The sequence below is a fragment of the Zerene cesonia genome, chromosome 9 (genome assembly GCF_012273895.1).
Source record: "Zerene cesonia ecotype Mississippi chromosome 9, Zerene_cesonia_1.1, whole genome shotgun sequence".
NCBI classification, from domain to species: domain Eukaryota; kingdom Metazoa; phylum Arthropoda; class Insecta; order Lepidoptera; family Pieridae; genus Zerene; species Zerene cesonia.
The window spans coordinates 6,281,959-6,296,092 of NC_052110.1; the positions used below are offsets into that span (position 1 = coordinate 6,281,959).

Below are 14,134 nucleotides of genomic sequence, written 5' to 3' on the forward strand. Positions count from 1 at the left end.
CGCCCACGCCTCGAACACGCGCAGCATCGGCTCCGGCACGCGCGGGTTCCACACCCTGCCGGGGAGACGCTTTTTAGTTTACAGACCTCTGTAATGTAAAAAGCTGTTGCGCACCTCTGTACGCACTGTTTTAAATATTAAAATTTATAAACGCGCAATTTATTTCGCCACCCCAATATATTCAAGACTAACGCAGGCTACCCCAACATCATGCCACTTTGAATTTAGAGGTAAAATTGTTGAACGTCTATTGATTTTTCCAAAAGTAATAAACAAAAAATTTTACAATTAACTTTCGCAAGAACAATATCATTAATTATATTTAAAGAAAAAAAACATTGCAGGTTATTTAGAATTTTATAATTGCAACATTACATAAAACCCAAATACTTACTCAGAAGCAGTGGTAATACTCGGCACAAAGTGTTGCCACAACAATGTATTGTAAGACTCCTCGGTAAGCAACGGTTTCCACTTTAGGAACGTTTCCACTGGTTCCGAAGGGTTCTGCAGCGGATCCCACTTGGCCAGCAACGCGCTGAACAGGGGGCTCGCTATGTTGGCGCCTATGGGGCCCAGACCGAACATTTCGTATTCTAGCGGTGATGATTCCTGGAGAAACAACGTGGCACAATAATACTAGTCTGATTTGAAAAAAAAATGACAATTTTAATGGATACCCAAAGAGATTTCATTTGATTTTGAGTTGTTGTAAGAAATTGGCAGAATATAAAACATGGTATCAATTCTAAGTTGGGTAAATACCAGTTTATTAAAATCACACAAAAAAATTCAAATACAAAGTCCCTGCTACGTAACGTAATATTTCCCATTCCTGTATACATTTCTATCTTCACTATAATGCATAAAAAAAATTCTTCAAGTAATAGAAATTATTGTATTATGATCTTTATCTAAGAAGTATTACATCCTAATTTTGCTTTTGCAACCCACACTTATATTAGACAATCCAATTTTATTTTCAACCATTGCTTACCTTCAAGTCGGCCAACACTTCATACGAGGTCTCCAGGGAGACATCAGGCCTATTCAACGTCTCCACTTTCATGAGGATCATTTGCACTTTATTTATCACTTCATCTTGATCACCTATCGTCTTGTTACACTCCTCCAGATCTCTCTCCAGGACAACTATCTCGTCCTCAGCTTGTTGTAGTTCACGAGCATTTTGAATTATATCCTGCAATATTACAATAAGACTATAGAAAATATGAAACAGATGTAAGTTGATACTGATATTGAGAATGGATATTGCAGTGTAATTGAATATTATAGTTGCGGAAATTACTCCAAGCCCTCACCTACATGACATATGCATTTATTCACAAAAAGTATATTTACAATTTTCAATCAATTAAGCTGTTAAATGCCATCTCAGTTTGTATACAAAAGAAATTATTCATGAATACGATTTCTACAAATTACATAAACCATTTCTGTAAATAACAACAACTCTTAAACAGGAAGGCCTAAGCCTTCTAGTCAATTTCAACCGAAAACCATTTCATTGGTCCTTCGAGACGGAACGACATCACTGATCCTTCGAGACGGATTTTTACGACTGGTCCTTCGAGCCGGTTCCCACCTGTTCGCAGCATTCGACCATGAGTTGCAGGTTGTGCGTCAGCGCGGGAATGGCGAAGTTGGTGCACTCGCGTCGGGGCTCGTGCTCGTACCGCGGCGCCGCAGCTCGGAGCGCGTGGTAGCCGCTGAGCACGCGCTTCTCGCGCCCGGTCAAGTCGATCACCGGCACGCGGGATAGCTCGTTACTGTAAAGTTGTTGTGATCATTTAGAAATTGTTTATATCTCGTATGTACGTGATACGCTTGTAATTTTTTATTTGTTATGATATTGATGGAAACAATTTTTTTTACACGACATAATGCACACTGATTACTAGTGATGTACTTTTGTACAGATTTAATGATTTTTAAATCTGTAATTATGATGAACAAAAGTAAGACATGTTTATTTATATTTACAACATTTACGCATTTCAGTTCATTTTCAACAGTTCTACTGACAATAACTGTGAATTTAAATTTACGTTTATCAAACATAATTTTACCTTATATTTCAATTATAATTTCAAATATAATTGATTATATATTTTTTTAAATATTTTCTTCTTATTTTAAACTCGTCTTTCTTTCTAACATTTAGCTTTACTAGTTTTATTAAGTTATACCTGCTAATAGTATGCATCGTGGGTTTACCCTCTTGTATAACATCTGCCGCGTCCTTATAGAAGTAGCGTCCTTTGTGCGACTTCTTCCAATTATATGTCTTCGGTGTTGCCGCTTTTTCTTGATCCGCTTTCTCTTTTAGACGTCGCTCCTCTTCTTTTTTTGCTTTTATCTAAAAAGAGAATGATAGAGTTGACTTTCAAGTAAGTGTTACTTTAGCTATTTCCTATTACTAATTAAACTACAAAAAGCTGGCTTACTACTTAGCTACAGGAAGATATCTGGCGATGTATACTCTACTATGCTAATCTACACTAATATTATAAGGAGGAAAATTTGTATTTTTATTTGTTTGTAATGGATAAAATTAAAAACTACTGCACAAATTTTATAAATTCTTTCTCCATTAGAAAGCTATGACTTCACTGATTGACATAGGCTATATATGTACCACAGGCAAACCGATATTCATCTATAAATCTTAAAAGAATACATTAATTCAGAAATACATATTACAATAATTACTCACTGCAGCTTTTTCAGGTCCATATGCACCAATAGCTCCTCTCCCTTTCCTCAATGTGGCTTCAACTGGAGCCGATATACCTTGCAGATCTTTTCCAAGACCTTTACCAGGTTGGTAACCCATCTGAAAGATTTAGAGAATTGTGGAAATGTACTTAACTAGGTCAAGTGAATTAAGATATTTCTAATATTGATTATAAACAGTGTACTGCACTTTCGATTCATAGTAAAAGCTGCTAACTACATAGTGGATATAGCTTGAGCTCAGTCCTCGCCACCAAATAAAACATTGTATGCCAATTGTCTGTGGATGTGTTGTGCTTCCCTGGTGCATACTGGCCCAATTCTTGCCAAAACCTGCTTCACTTCCATAGCAAACTTTTCATAGTTTAACGTCTTCAATATATAGTTATTCGAATGGAGTTTTAGATTGTGTTACGAGCAAGTAAACTTTCGATGTATGAACAATATAACTTCAACTTCAATTATATAAGTTTTAAAGCCTATTAATTTTAAACAAAAAAAAACTATCATGAATGACTGAAAATTAATATGATCAAGAGAAAACATACCTGTAGTAATAGCTTAGCGCCAATTCCCTTAGTATGTTTCTCCCAAGCACCAACATTCCCGCCCAGATTCGGGGGTCGCATGCCCTGGCCGGCGCGCCGTATCCCCGCAGTTTCACTCTCCGCTGGGTTGCTCACTTCCTCCTCATCGGAACTGTCTGCAAACTTTGGTCGTGACATGGACGCTTCTGCTGATTCAACTTCTGCAATGATAAGAAATAAACTTTTGATTAGGTTATTGTTCCAACTTTTTTTACAGTTTTAGTGTACATTGGTTTCCTCAAACAGAACCAATAGACATCTTATCATTGAATCAATATATTTACCTTTTTATATAATTTTTTGAATTTCACAAGAACTGAAATATTATTATATAATACATACATTATACTAGTACAAGTACCATTTATCACACTATACTTCTATTAATAAAGAAGCATGTGTACTAATAGAAAAAAATTGATTAAAAAATACCTTGTTTTTCTTCTTTCTCTTTCTTCTTACCAGCCTGCTGCACCCCACCAGCAACAAAGCCAATTGGAGCTGAGAAATCCTTAGGCTTTCTAGATCTCTGCCTAACATTATCTTCATTATCATCTTCATCGCTATCTTTCGCCCAGACACCTAAAAATGGGAATGATCAAAGATTTTATTTTATTTTAATTTCTTTTTCTCACAGGTATCTATGCTGCGAATTGTTTCTTTAATTATTAATCTAATAGTGTATATAAATTTATGATGACAATTAAAAACTTTAAAATTGCAATGCATATAGAATATTCTACAACTGAATACATGGGACACATTTCAACTAAAAAAATCCACTAAAAATTTTACGTTCTGCATTGAAAGAAACAAATAAAACAAAAATTTTAACTAATCACACACGGTTTATGTGTGAACCTATAAAACAAGAGTGAGAGAGTTCTTCTAATAGTTTCACCACAAAATCGATATGATATGTAATTAATTGTAAATTACCGTATATTTGCTGTTCTCTTTTAGCTTTCCTACTTCGGTTGGGATTAAATTCATTATCTAAATCGTAGTCCGTAATTTCGAAACGTATAACTTCGTCGTCTGACATTTTTTAAGTTAGTGTTAAAGCAAAACTTATTCACAAATATTATTTATTCCTCTTATTCTTAACAGATTTCCCGCATAAGCACTAGCTTCTTTAGTTTTTCGGAATAAAATTACAAAACATAATTTTCAATTTGTATGTTTGTTGATTTTTCTTAGAGCTTGTGGTATATAAAAGTACTAAGTAGTGTTTGTGTCTTGTGATACAGATTAAGAACTACAATACTGGTTTGTGACAACTGACAAGTGACACTTCAAACCAAAGATTATACACTCAAAGAGCAGCATGTTTCACAGATTAGGAACTAGTTACGCGCTAAATCACGCGGGAAAACTGCATCTTAATGCAGTAGCCTTAAAAATTTTTTTTTTCATTTTTTTTTTTTTTTTATTCCATAGTGGGTAGCTGAGCTGGTGGTTCGCCTGATGGTAAGCGATCACCACCGCCCATGAACATTCTCAAAGGTCGCTCTGCGAATGCGCTGCCCGCTTTTATGGGGTAAGTGAAAAGGAAAGGATTAATTACAGGATAGAAGGAATGGACTGGGAGGGATGAGGAAAAGGAAGTAGGCCTCCGGCTCCCCCACTCACCGTACGAAACACAGTGGCATGCCACTATTTCACGCCGGTTTTCTGTGGGGGTGTGGTACTTCCCCGGTGCGAGCTGGCCCAATTCGTGCCGAAGCGTGCTCGACTCCCACAATGAAAAATCCCCCCTTAAAAAATCTTATATATTTACTATTATGTTGCCTAACATTATTGTTGATATGTTTGTATTTATTTATCTTCTTTCGTATTTAATCTTCCTTCTGGGTTCAGCAGAAACAACAGCGTCATGGGTCAAATGACTCATGGCATATAAAGCTGAACCTTGACCTATTTACAGCCACACACAACAGCAAACTAATTTAGATATATAATTATTTTTATCTTTTTAAATTGTCGTGTCTGTGTTTATTTTTTTTCTTATATTTCTTTACAAGGTTCAGTGTTTTTCCTTTCTTGTTAGTTGTTGTATGTGAATAAATGTTCTCTTTTCCTTTAGTGGCAATTCTGTGAATGAATGTTTGTCTATGTCTAATTTGACAACGTAATGTCATTAATAAAGTTGACGTTGACAAGTTGACAATCATTAATAAATATTGAACATGGTTTTTCATTGATTATCTTTACGGCAAATTGTTAATTTATTCATTAATACAAATAGATATACCGCTATCAAATAACTCATGCATAAAATTTGTGTTTTTTTGTAAATATGTGTTGATTTGTTGTACATCTTAATCACTTAAAATGTTAAGCAGATTTTCAGACGTATTGCAAACCGCTGCGGACGTAGTAAGTGTAAAAATATTAACTAATTATACAATCATTTTAAGATAGCGTTATTTATTTTATCGTTATTCAAAGTATAGTTCTAATGCAATTGGACATAACTTTGATAAGAATATGTATTTAACACTGCTAAAATTCCTATTAACTTTTTGTTTCGATCGTCGTTAAAAGTTATGATGTCCTAATCTTTTGTATAAATTACTTAAGCGCATTTAAATGCCGTTTAACAATGTATCCTTGATTATATACATGACATATTGTATTATTTTTGAATTAAAATATGTGATATTTTTTTCTGTAAGATTTAGATGATAAGAAAATTAATTATGTTTTATTTTATAGTTAGCTCCGCCAGCGTCCCGGTACCAAGACTTTGAATATCACTGGAAGATGATATTGAATTTTTATCAAAATTATGAAGAAAGCAATAAAGTGCATATTGAAGATACAAGAGTGCCACATCACTTGCACCAAATGTTTCAGGTAAATTTTCCCCTTATTCATGTTAATTCTTAGTTACTTCAACCATACTTTCTTACCAGAGCAGATGTAGAAGACATACAAATGTTGTATGGAAAATCATCCCAATGAACTTGTCTGAAACGTGATGAAACCAACTCGCACTTTTGAGTGCATAATAATGACAGCTTCTCAGGACCTCCTTTCACAGTATAAATTAGACCTAAGTCTCCCCAAAAACTTTTATAGTTATTCCATACACGCCAATAACTAAATTTATACAACCAGGCAAATTACAGGTCAAAAGGAGGCTAAAAAAAAAAGTTACGCCATACCTGTATGGTATTATATTATCTGTGACCATACTAATAAGAAATAAAATTCATTTGTACAAATTCAATGTTTTAATGGGCATGTAACAATACTAAATTATGTTTTAAATTTAAATTCATAGTAGATAGTTGCACACTGTATTGATTTATATTGGATTGTCATATGTATCACTATATAGTACTCAAAGACCATATTGTTACTTGTTAAAAGATTTGTTACAATAATAGTGGGTTTACTCTGAGACTTGTTAGTTCAATTTTCAAATGATATCCAATTAATGATTTTAAACGAAACTGCCTTTGTATTGTCACATTGGACCAAATTGTAATGGAACAGATACCAGCTTTCACATGTAAACAACAGTTCACCCAGCAAAAAGTTATGAGTATATTATTATAACCTCCTCTTTTTAGGTTCGCAATACTACTGATATTATAAGGTTTTTGATAAGAAATTAGGTCCAATTTTAGAATTTTAATTGGCCCGTTCCCCAGGGACGTTGGTGACCCTTTTTGTAGAAATGAATTATTCCGCTATGTAATGGAATATACAAATTAGCAAATGAAAAATAAATGGGTTATTATGTTGCTTCTTTATTGTTTTTTAAATATCATCTAAATGTTATTGTATACAGCTGTTTATTAACAGATTGGTTTGCTCATCTCAGGGTCAATGCAAGGTTATGCACATTTATATCAGGTTGTCACAAGTATCAGTTGATTATAATTTAAATTTATAGAGTACTAGCTGCGCCCCGCGGTTTCATCCGCGTAAGACCGTATCTCGTAGGAATATCAGGATAAAAAGTTGCTTATCCTGATATTCCTACGAGATACGGTCCTACCTACTAAATTTCATTGCAATCGGTTCAGCAGTTTTTGCGTGAAAGAGCAACAAACACACACACATCCTTACAAACTTTCGCATTTATAATATTATAGTAGGAATCAGCTTCACTTTAAAAATATATCTTTCTATATCTATACTTTCATAATATAAAACTGAAGAGTTTTGTTTGTTTGATAGCACTAATCTCAGAAACTATTAGACCGATTATATAAATTTTCTCATTATTGGATAGATATGTCATTCCTGAGTGCTACACATGTACTAAGGGCGAAGCGAGGGTGTATCACTAGTTGTATATTAAATTAATTTGTCTCAAGGTCTGCAATATTTGTGAATTTCTTGTTATTTATTGAGTAGATACGAAAATAAGTAGTAAATCGTTTTTTTTTACCCTTAATTAATAAGGTTGGCCAAGAATAACAATGTTTGCTGGCCAGCTAGAATCATATAAAACTGCACCAGATGCACCAAGTTTGTAGCATGTCATTGGTTCTTAATATTATCAGATGACTCTCATCTTACTAAAATTATATTATACACGCGAAAGTTTATAAGAATGCATATATATGTTTGTTACTTGATCACGCAAAAACCTCTGTTGGGATCAGTAAAAAATTTTATGCAGAAATAGATAGTCTGGACTCACACAGGCTGCATTTTAGCCGAGTACCTTGCGAGTGAAGCCGCATGATTCAGCTAGTATGCGCCACGAAAATCGTATATATATATATAAAATATTGCGATGTCCATATCCTATTAATCCTACTTCCTATTATCCTACTAATATTATAAATGCGAAAGTTTGTAAGGATTTGTTGCTCTTTCACGCAAAGACTACTGGACCGATAGCAATGAAATTTGGTACGTAGATAGCTGGACAACTGGAATAACACATAGACAACTTTTTATCCCGATATTACTACGGGATACGGACTTACGCGGGTGAAACCGCGGGGCGCAGTTAGTTGTATTATAATTATTCTACATTCTAAATCTAATCTAATAGCATACGCCTCCATAAAATTATACACAGTTTGTAAACTATCTCGCGAGATTGTAGTTAAATCGTGATCTGTAAGATACTCCTTACAATTGAATGCATCATTTTTCGGTACATGCACATTGATGTGAAACGTTTTAAAACCACACAGAGAGAGGACTGACTTTCATTTCGATTATTTCCAATCTCGCGTGTTAGATCATTAATTATAATCTAACAGTTTTAACAATTTAATGGTTACCTATATAATCGTACTCCTTAATGATAAGGGTAAGGAACAGCCCTTGCCAGGTCATCTAGCCTCTATGTATATAAAATTCTCGTGTCAAAATACTAATTTCGATAGTCCTTCGAAACGGCTGGACAGATTCACTTGAAATATTTTGGGTGCATATCGGGAAGGTGTGAGAATCGGCCAACGTCTATATTTCACACCCCTAAATGGTAAGAGGAAGGGAGAGTAGCGTTTGCCTGGTCTAGCTAATAATAATAAATATTTTATCCTCCAGCTTATAGTCGATGAAGAGAAAGAACAACAGGGAGGTACTGTAGGGCCCTGTCTGGAAGCAGTAGTACAAAGGTCGATTGGCGTGTTGGATGCTCTAGCGGTGCTTGCTGTGGCTGACCGGCCACCTGGAGCAAGGGCTATGGCTCTAACGCTAGCTACGACGATGTTGAGAAGAACTCAGCGGCCGTGTATTAATAGCGCTCATGTGTACAGGCCCTTGCAGGTAAGAAAAAATTATATGTAAAGTTGTTCACTTTTGTTATGCCTCGTGATGTTTATCAATAATTACTTTACTAGCTGTGACCCGCGGTTGAAACCGCGTAAGTTCGTATCCCGTAGGAATATCGGTATAAAAAGTGCCTATGTGTTATTTCAGTTGTCCAGCTAGCTACGAAGCAAAATAGTATTATTATTCACCAATAGATGTCAGGAAAAAAAACACGAATAAAACACGAATATGACATTATTTCAGTTGTCCAGCTATCTACGAAGCAAAATAGTATTATCATTCACCAATAGATGTCAGGAAAAAAAAAAACACGAATAAAACACGAATACGACATTTTCTAAAAAAAATTCCTAGCTAGATCGATTTATCGCCCCCGAAACCCCCTGTATACTAAATTTCATGAAAATCGTTGGAGCCGATTCCGAGATTCCAATTATATATATATATATATATATATATATATATATATATATATATATATATATATATATATATATATATATATATATATATATATATATATATATATATACAAGAATTGCTCGTTTAAAGGTATAAGATTTTATGGGAAGTGACTTATGAACTAATGAACAACTAAATTATATTGGTTATTCGTGTTTAACTTCAAAGATTTTTGAAGTGAAACTTCTTTAGAATCGTTGTGATTTCAAACCTGATGCAACGGAAAAACGACAGGTAAGAGACACAAATACAAAAATGTGTAGAATGAAGCCGGCAAAGAATGAGACAGAAATATACATACTATTTTATTCATTCTTTTGTCGATTTACTGAAGTTTCACTTCTATCATGTGTGAATCGCACACACACCTTTTTTTTCTCCCAGAACTTTCGAATGGGTGAACCGCTTTTGATGATTTTTTTATTAGAAATGTGATGACAGTGTTGTTACATTAAAATTTGATCTATATCTGACAAGGCCGTTTGGGTTAATCGTAAAAAAAAAAAATTATCATCGACTTACAGTCTAATAAAACAAAAACTGTGTTTTCAGAGAATGCTTGTCCAATGCAACGAGAGCCCAGCGTCCCCAACCGAAAAAGAAGAGGTAGAACTCCTCTTAACTCTATGTGGTCTCGTCCGGAAAGAGCCAGGTCTGGCGAACATCTTCACAACTCCGTTTGTCGAAGATAAAGCCAGCCTATTATCAATACCGGAAGATATACAAAGGCTAATACCGCTCAAGCGAAAACTTAGTACTCCAAAGAAGAACCCACTGTTTGATGTGGACATGACACCGCCGCTGCGAAGTGTGGCTATAGTGAGAAAAGAGGATACAACGCCAAACAGCTCCGTCGTTGACGATAATGGTTCGCTAAAGAGTCAGAAGACTGTGTATGATGATAATGATAAATTTCTGTTGATTGATCTGTTGTTGTCGTATTTGAACAGTGCTGTGAGTATGTTTTTACACTATTCGTTAATTTTCTTTTAACCTAACTGATTATAGTACTTTTCTCTGATTTTATATTTTGTAGGACTTGGAGAAAAATTAGGGCTCTTTATTCTATTTTTTTATGTTCATACCTTAATTATTACCTGTCTTCTGTCGGGGTGTGGTACTTCCCCGGTGCGAACTGGCCCAATTCAACGTGCGTGTTCAACTTTCGCATTAATTTACAAAGATTATTCAATTTCCAGGATAATCAAGTGGTCCTCCGCGCCTGCGAGGGCATCATGATAGTGTCCTCCCTCCCGGAGGACGATATAGCCAACCTGGTGACCAGCTGCAGCCCGTGCTGCGAGACGATTGTGGACAAACTGTGCACCAAGTACAGGGCCATACCGAGCGATGTGGACCCCAATGATGTGGACAATTTGAACATCACTTGGGCGTGAGTGTTCACTTCTTCATCATCAGCATGGATAATTGTAAAAAAGACATGATTATATATGACTAGTTGTTCTCTCCGGCTTCGCTTGTCCTATCCTACTAATATTATATTATAGTTTGTAAGGATGTGTGTGTGTGTTTGCTGCTCTTTCACGCAAAAACTACTCAACCAATTGCAATGAAATTTGGTACATAGACAGCTGGACAACTGGAATAACATATAGGCAACTTTTTCTACGGGATACGGACATATGCGGGTGAAACGGAGGGGCGCAGCTGGTAGTACATATATAGCTGTTATCATTCCGTGAAGATGCAGCTTTATTTTAATAAATTAATGCATTTAATAACTTACAGTTGAGCTTTCTAGTGTTCTGGCTTTTGACTAAGAACCTGGATGACCGAGCTTTGCTCGGTTTAACTTCGTGAAGTTAGATTGTTTATAAGCGTTTTTTTCCAAGATCGTTTAGGCATTTTTAATTGAACACGTGCATTAAGAAGACACAAAACAATATAAACAATTAGTCTAACTTCAAAGCAAACACTCATTGATTTCGTTACTTAACAACGCTATCTGCTGGAACTTTAATTATTCGCCAAAAAATTGTATTATTATTCGCCAATAGATGTCAGGAAGAGTCATAAACAAACTACCACTACTACTCCAACGCCTCCTATTTGTTAAAAAAGTAAGTTTAAGTCGATAAAACACGAATATGACATTTTCTAAAAAAGATTCCTAGCTAGATCGATTTATCGCCCCCGAAACCCCCTATATACTAAATTTCATGAAAATCGTTGGAGCCGATTCCGAGATTCCAATTATACACAAGAATTACTCGTTTAAAGATATAAGATTTAAGTTGTTTCTGGCAATCGTTTTCAGATATGTAGCCCAAGATTTTGGTGACAAGGGCTACAACAAGTTCCACGGGTACAGAGAGTTGACCACTTTCTTCTCGTGGCTGGATTACTGTGATACATTAATGAAGGTATGTTAGTTGTAAATTTTTGTACACATTTTTTTGTTCTTGGCTAATGATCTTTATCATAATACAAGCCTTAATATCTCAAGCCAAACTGAATTTTGAGATATTGAAATTGTATGAGATGTAATTATTGAAATAAGATACAATTAAATAGGTAATTTTTCTTAAGATTTAGCTATCGATTTTCTACCGACTAAACAAAATGGAGGAGGTTATAAATTCGACTGTGTTTTATTTTTGGCTTTGTTTGCCCAGGACTTTCGTCTGGGTGAACCGATTTCGATGATTCTTTTTTTATTTGCTGATGCTTCATCATAATTATATTTTGGTTTGGTTCAGTCTATGTAAAGGTTTATATATATTTAAATAATATGATTTCCAGGAATGCCACCCAACGATCGCGTCGCACTTAGCTCGCACGTTTCGTTCGAACTTTCTAGAAAGTGTCGAAAGTTGGCTGGTGCCGGAGTCGCCGAAGTCTCGCCACCAGCACACAGCGCTCACAACCGCTATGCTGGCAAAGTGCTTGCGGGTGATCGACTCCACAGACCTGATCAGCGGTGAGCTCTGGAACCTTCTAGAATGTTGGACTTGTTCAATTTGCCATTTGTCCCATTTAGTTTGGTCTTGTTTGGTCCTTGCATCTCTAAATTAAGACTGAATTTCATAGTCATATAGATAAAAAAACCTCAAGAAAGTTGGGGAAATATTATGTAACTTGTCTACATAAGTGGAAAGTGTTTATAGCTATTCTGCTGACCAAATGCTTGCGGGCAATCAACTCCACAGACCTGATCAGAGGTGAGGTCTGGAACCTTCTAGAACGTCATGGAACCTTCTAGAAATTTTAGGGACTATCTAAAATATTCGAGTTGGGCAAATATATATATATTGCAGGGTATTAGTTCGATTTCTCTACAGTATACTTGAGTATATTTCATAGTAAAGAAACGAAGATGTTTCATTGTATAAGATTTAATACAAATAAAATATAATAAATAGTAATTAAGATATCGATCTATTAGTTTTCATTTTACAAATAGCATCTTATGAATATAATTGTTTTATTTTCTTCAGAATTCAGTAACTGGTTGGTTGGAGATGGGGAGGTGTCTGAGTGGCCTCTGTTACTGACTCTAATAAACAACTGCCTTACTGATGACTACGATCTTTCGTTGGAGACATTACGGTTCTTTGAGGTGAGTTAGATTAAATTGGATCAATCATTTTCTATATCATTGTTATAGAATTGAATTAAAAAAAATATATGATTGTGACACTTGAATAATTTCAAGTTTTACGTGTGGTATAATCTTATTTATTTATTAAAATTTTTTATAAATTAATCTACATTAAAATTATATTATAAAATGTAAGGTCTGTGAATTTGTCAGTTTTTGACGTTGTAGAATGTAGGGTAGTCTCTAGATCTATAGGACTGATTTTAAATTTGGGTGCTTTGAAAATTCAAAATACAATCCACCTCTATATGTTTGACCAGAAGTTATATGCAAGTCGATGCATAGAACGTTAAATACGTAATACGTCAGTAGTAGATTCGAGGTGCAATACTCTTCAATATATCTGGCCGCAAGTGGATGCGTAGTACGTAACACGTCATTAGGGCCAACTTGGGCCAACTTCAGGTCTTTTTTTTTTTAATTTTTATTTTAAAGTCGGCAATGGAGCTGATGAGACGCCTGATGGTAAGCGCTACCACCGCCCAAGAACATTTGGAGAGGCATAAGATCCATTGCAGACCTTACGCCTCTACTGGATTATCGACTTTTTGGGAAGGGATTAAGAAAGGATTGGCAATAGGAATAAAGGAAAGGACTGGGGAGGATAGAGGGTAGGGGAGGATTATTGTGGGAGTCGAGCACGCTTCGGCACGAATTGGGCCAGCTCGCACCGGGGAAGTACCACACTTCCACAGAAAACCGGCGTGAAATAATAGCTTGCTATTGTGTTTCGTACGGTGAGTGGGGGAGCCGGAGGCCTATATCCTTTTCCTTACCCTTCCCATTCCTTTCCTTTATTCCTTTCATCAATCCTTTCCTCATCCCTTCCCAATTAAAGTCGGCAATCAATCCATTTGTAGAGGCGAAAGGTCTGCTTACGCCTCTCCAAATGTTCATGGGCGGTGGTAGCGCTTACCATCAGGCGACCCACCAGCTCCATTGCCGACTATGA

The 14,134-nt window shown here is 35.6% G+C and overlaps 2 protein-coding genes across 2 annotated transcripts in view; one reads left to right on the top strand and one right to left on the bottom strand.

The window, feature by feature from the left end:
• LOC119829033 (septin-interacting protein 1) overlaps positions 1–4,605 on the bottom strand; it is an 8,536-nt gene extending 3,931 nt beyond the window's left edge. The window contains 9 exon segments of the mRNA XM_038351395.1: positions 8–55; positions 395–612; positions 998–1,201; positions 1,607–1,790; positions 2,211–2,380; positions 2,738–2,857; positions 3,306–3,505; positions 3,777–3,926; positions 4,284–4,605. Of these exon segments, the coding sequence (XP_038207323.1) occupies positions 8–55; positions 395–612; positions 998–1,201; positions 1,607–1,790; positions 2,211–2,380; positions 2,738–2,857; positions 3,306–3,505; positions 3,777–3,926; positions 4,284–4,389 (1,400 nt within the window). The 5' untranslated portion in view covers positions 4,390–4,605.
• Positions 4,606–5,528: 923 nt separating this feature from the next.
• LOC119829191 (protein FAM160B1-like) overlaps positions 5,529–14,134 on the top strand; it is a 17,504-nt gene continuing 8,898 nt past the window's right edge. Inside the window, exons 1-8 of the mRNA XM_038351593.1 lie at positions 5,529–5,723; positions 6,063–6,203; positions 8,871–9,092; positions 10,113–10,514; positions 10,760–10,953; positions 11,839–11,944; positions 12,324–12,501; positions 13,019–13,140. Of these exons, the coding sequence (XP_038207521.1) occupies positions 5,679–5,723; positions 6,063–6,203; positions 8,871–9,092; positions 10,113–10,514; positions 10,760–10,953; positions 11,839–11,944; positions 12,324–12,501; positions 13,019–13,140 (1,410 nt within the window). The 5' untranslated portion in view covers positions 5,529–5,678. The remainder of the gene's footprint in view (positions 5,724–6,062; positions 6,204–8,870; positions 9,093–10,112; positions 10,515–10,759; positions 10,954–11,838; positions 11,945–12,323; positions 12,502–13,018; positions 13,141–14,134) is intronic.